Source organism: Merops nubicus, unplaced genomic scaffold (genome assembly GCF_000691845.1).
Source record: "Merops nubicus isolate BGI_N331 unplaced genomic scaffold, ASM69184v1 scaffold13829, whole genome shotgun sequence".
NCBI classification, from domain to species: domain Eukaryota; kingdom Metazoa; phylum Chordata; class Aves; order Coraciiformes; family Meropidae; genus Merops; species Merops nubicus.
In genome coordinates, this window is record NW_008630247.1 from 1,127 (window position 1) to 6,448 (window position 5,322).

The following is a 5,322-nucleotide window of genomic DNA, read 5'->3' on the forward strand; positions in this document are numbered from 1 at the left end:
CCTAGTTTTGGTGGTAGCTGCTGAGTAACTAAAGTATACATTTTCTTTTTTTTTTTCCCCCCATCCCTCCTACTTGTTGTGTTGAGTGGGGTGCTGACAGGCTGGGAGGGGCAGCAATTTGTGAGGTGTGGTGCAGGGTCACACTAGAGGGGCCCTAGTGTCAGTGCCCTGGTGCTGCTGTGCTGTGATGCTTTGGGGTTGGGTGGAGTGGCAGAGCTCGCGCTGCAGCAGCTCCTGGAGCACCCCACCCCTTCGAGGCTGCACGTGGCCTGCTTGGACGTGCCTGTCAAGACAGCACTTGCAGTTAAAATTAAAGTGAGCTGTGTAGATTCATGAGGAACAGAACTTGGTTTTGTGTGAATGAGGCGCTGTGTGGTTGCTTAAGGACTCACTGGAAAGTGAGGGGGTTTTACCTCTGTCGTTGGTGTTGCAGTACCCCCTGTAGATGATCTGTTGGAGCCTGCAACTACTGATGTGTGTGTTGAGCCATTTCTTGCTTCCTCTGTCCTGGTACTCAGACTGAAATGTAAAGAGAATTCTGTAGTGGGGAACAATAATCTCCAGCTCAGCAAAGACAGTGATACGTCAAGGTGCTGACCTAATATAACAACTAGTTTCCTTCCAGCTTTCATGAACAATTTATCTTTCCTCATAAGAAATTTTATGTTGTCAAGGTTGTACAAGGAATTGACTCTTTGGTACTCTTCATGCTGTGAGAAGAGCTAGGCAATAAATGTTCTTTTTCCTGTTGTGGAGAAATAGCAGACTAGCTAACTTCTTTTAAAAGTAGCTTTATTTTTAGAACTAGATTTCCGGAGGTCACATTTGTTACCAGTACAATTTTGTGACTTTACTTCTAGAAGAAACTGTATGTGAAGATACTTATTTTTCTAATGATTAAACTTCAGTATGTTATATGAGTCTTAAGCTTTCAACATTATTGTTCTTAAAACTCTTCTGTTAATATTTAGTCTCTTTAGAAACTACTATGTAACTGAAAAATTACAGAAACTTTTTCTTTTTCCTAGACAATGATTTGCAAGGAACAAATAATTCAGGATCGTTGGGTGGTCTTGATGTTCGTAGAAGAATCCCTATAAAGCTTATCTCAAAACAAACCAATAAAACCAAACCTGCACCTCGAACTCCAAGGAATATGAACAGGATGCCTTCAAAGACACAGGCTGGTGATGAAGGTAATTTAAGAGAAATAGTAGCCCTGTAGTGGGGAAGCGTGTTATCCTGCAGCACTGTTGCAGACTTTATTCATCCCTGGAGGCTAGAGAGTCCAAGGTTCTGCCCAGGTGAAGCCAAGTTTCAGATTGCAAAGTACTCCTGCAGGGCAAGGATTAAATGGTGCACGTTCTCCAAACGGCCTGCAGAGTGGGAGTGCTGTGGCATTTCTGGATGATGTCAGTGTAGGAGAACACAGACTCTTAATAGCAGCCAGTCTGTATTGAGAAGGCGTTGTGGTTGGCTCCTCTCTTTCTTCTTTTTCTTCTTTCCACAGAAGAATTTGATTATAACAAAGAGGAACGATACGAATGCAAAGGAGGCGAAATGTTCGGCAGCCAAAGGAGATTCCCTGGACCCATCTTTTGGGACTATAAGGTAATATCATGGATGGGAAGTCATGAATCTCTGTCTGTGAGCCATACCAAACTGTAGGTAGTCCTGGTAGATATTTTCTTAAGTAAAAGTGCTTCCAGTATTTTTGACTGAGAAAAACATCCAGTGCTTTCTCCTGTTAGTGGTGTTCTTGCTTCCTTCTCAGCTAGTTCAGAAATAACAGGTGTGTTGATGATAAGTGAAAAGAGAAGCTTTAGTGATGTTGGGTTTTATTCTCCCACCCCTTTCTCTGTCCTGTCAGATAAACCTGCTTGGGGAAAAGGATGATACACCAGTCCATTTCTGTGATAAGTGTGGACTGCCCATCAAAATGTATGGACGCATGGTGAGTGAAATTATCAGTGGAAGGCGGAGCTGTGGTTTTCCTTTAGGTACAGTCAGGCTTGATGGTGTCTCTTGTGAGACCTCTAGAGGTTAATGGTTGCAGCAGGACTCTGAACAGCAAAAGACTATCAGGATGGACCTGGACACCTTCATTGCTGAAGTGGTTTTGTTCCATCTGTCTGGTTGATTTCACTTTACCCCTTCATTTAATAAAGAAGCTTGAAACAAGAAAGGTTTCAAAAAAACCCTTCAGCTTTGGTGGGGTTTGACCCTAAACCACTTAGCTTTAAAAATAAGCTCCCTCTCAGTCGAAGACTTGCAGTGAAATCAGAAAGCACTATTTGCTCTTCTTGTCCCTCTAAAATTAGTGTAACAAAATCCCTGAGATTGATTTAGATTTTTAAGGATGACCTAACAGGCTTCAGGATCTGACTTAATGACAGTTAATGCTTTTAAAACTTTCCTGCCTTGCCAACAAGACAAGTGTAATCAGATTCATGTGCAGTTTCTCTGGATGTTCAGTGTTGGTATTATTGCAAGGCTTAAACTTTTGCCTATGCATTTTTGCCTATGCTTAAAAAACCCCAACAATCCTATCCTAAAAAAACCCAAACTGAACACAAACTGTTATAGAAAGCTTCTTGCAAAGATGATGTAAACTGCTAATTACTGCTGTGCCTGTTCACCTCGCAGGTAACTGAGTTACTTCTATTCTTAGAAATGGTGTGCTGGCGGGAGGAACTGCATTCTCCAAAATGACATAGAGATTTATATGCTGTGTCTTACCAGAGACATTTTTTGGTTTTAGATACCCTGCAAGCATGTTTTCTGCTATGACTGTGCTATACTACATGAGAAAAAGGGAGACAAGATGTGTCCAGGGTGAGTTCCCTCAAGATTCGTTATCAAAGGACATGTAGGAAACAAACTTAAATATTTCAGATAGTGTGTTAACATCGTTCTTATTTATGTCCTTTTAGCAGAGGCAGTAGAGTACTTTCTACGACATCACTTGGTTGTAGTTTCGTATCCCTTATTTTGGGATTGTAAGAGATAAGCATTTACTTTGCTCTTTGAGTTTTTGGGTAGATAACCTATTATCGCTGTAATTTGAAAAGGGATAAATGACAATTTTATTTACTTAAGGAGAGTGACTCTTGCTAAGTCTTAATACGTGGAAGGAATCTGGTTGAGAGAGTGATGCTATTTATAATTTTACAACTCATGAAATTTTTACGTTACTCGTGTTGGGAGACTTAAAAGCTAGATAAACTTCAAAATCACTGAAATGTTTCTTTGATTGCTACAGTGGGGAAAAAATTGTCAGTTCTAATTTGGGTAATAGCAGTAAACTGTTTTACTGACCAGTAGTGAGTCAGTTTACTAGTAGACACTTTTAACAATAATTTAAGCAGTTGGTGATGGAGCTCTCTGTGCTGACAGTAAACCAGTGCTCTCTTCCGACCTAGCTGTAATGAGCCCGTGCAGCGAATTGAGCAGTGTGTGCGAGGGTCTCTCTTCATGTGTAGCATTGTTCAGGGGTGCAAGAGAACTTACCTGTCCCAGAGGGACTTACAAGCTCACATCAACCACCGCCACATGAGGGCTGGGAAGCCTGTCACTCGTCCTCCGATCGAGCCCGTACACCCTCCTATTGCTCCGCCGCCTGCCGAGATTCCTGAGCGTTTCATAATGCCACCTGAGAAACATCACATGAGCCACATTCCGCCCAAGCAGCACATCATGATGCCGCCGCCGCCGCTGCAGCACGTGCCACACGAGCACTACAACCAGCCACACGAAGACATCCGTGCTCCTCCTGCAGAGCTGTCCATGGCGCCGCCGCCGCCGCGCCCCGTCGCTCAGGACACCTTCCGCATCTCCACGAGAAAACACAGCAACTTAATCACAGTCCCTATTCAGGATGACTCGAATTCGGGTGCTCGAGAACCACCTCCTCCAGCCCCTGCACCTGCTCATCATCACCCTGAGTACCAGGGTCAACCCGTGGTGTCGCACCCTCATCATATTATGCCTCCACAGCAGCATTACGCACCGCCCCCACCGCCACCTCCACCGATAAGCCATCCGCTGCAGCACCCTCCCCAGGCAGCAGGTACTCCTCACATGGTGTATAGCCAAGCTCCTCCTCCACCAATGACCTCTGCTCCTCCTCCAATAACCCCACCACCTGGACATATAATTGCCCAGATGCCACCGTATATGAATCACCCTCCTCCAGGACCTCCCCCTCCTCAGCACGGAGGGCCCCCTGTAAATGTCAGTGCACCCCCTCCCCATCACTATAATCCTAACTCTTTGCCACAGTTCAGTGAAGATCAAGGAACTCTCAGTCCCCCTTTCACACAGCCTGGGGGAATGAGTCCAGGGATATGGCCGGCTCCAAGGGGACCACCTCCACCTCCAAGGATGCAGGGGCCTCCTGCCCAGGCCCCCCTTCCTGGACCACACCACCCTGATCAAGCCAGGTACAGACCCTATTACCAATGATACGAGCAGTTACATGAATAGAGAGTGCTATGAAGAGGATAAAAGTATATACAACAGCCTTTTAATTAATTGTTCTGGGATTATTTTGTTGTGTTTTTTTTTAAAAATACCGTCATTTTGACTGTAAGACATTTTGGGGTTTGAATCTTGAATGATTTTTAAGCCTTGGCTGTAGGACTCGTGACTTCAAATATTCTGTAGTGCTAAAGTAAGTGGCTTAGTAGACCGCAGTTGCATTTTAACAGAACTTCTGTCTCTCGTGTGACTAAATTGTCCTAAAATGAACAATTGTAATATTATTTCCTGGAGAAAATGAACATGTGTTGTACCATTCTGAATATTGTTTTTGTTAAATCCAGTGTTTAGTTTCACTTGTGACACGTTTTTGTTAACCTGTGTACAATAATTAAACTGAAATATGGTTGTAAAATTGGTGAGGTTTTATATGACGTTAACACAGACACGGTTCTGGGACACCATTTCAACAGTAATAGTTTTCCAAATAGGCAATGTAATGAAATATTAAGAGAACTCTAATGTTTCTCCCAATAACAGTTAACCATTGCTTATAACAAATTCAGTCTGTGGTGAATTCATGCCACTAGAAATCAGACATACAGAATGCTGCGTTTTAGCTTTTTCTCTTTTATATTTTAAATTTATGCAGCAAGATAAACTTATCAGCATATAAAGCTTTGGACATGACATGAAACCATGTAATAATGTATTGTGGGGTGTTTTTTGGTTTTGCTCTTTGGGGATTGGGTTTTTGGGTTGGTTGGTTTGTTTTAAAGCTAGGTTTGATTCAGAAGGTTCTGTTTACACATACATTACCCAGTGGAGTTGAATTCATACTAC

At 43.0% G+C, this 5,322-nt stretch overlaps 1 protein-coding gene across 1 annotated transcript; it reads left to right on the forward strand.

Moving 5' to 3' along the window:
• Window positions 1-1,028: 1,028 nt before the first annotated feature.
• On the forward strand, window positions 1,029-4,894 carry ZNF645 (zinc finger protein 645; the record flags this gene model as incomplete). The annotated part of the gene is made up of 5 exons (XM_008947226.1): window positions 1,029-1,196; window positions 1,511-1,611; window positions 1,871-1,954; window positions 2,762-2,835; window positions 3,423-4,894. Coding segments are annotated over 5 exons (1,469 nt in total), but the record flags the coding sequence as incomplete, so codon positions are not given.
• Between the last annotated feature and the right edge of the window lie 428 nt (window positions 4,895-5,322).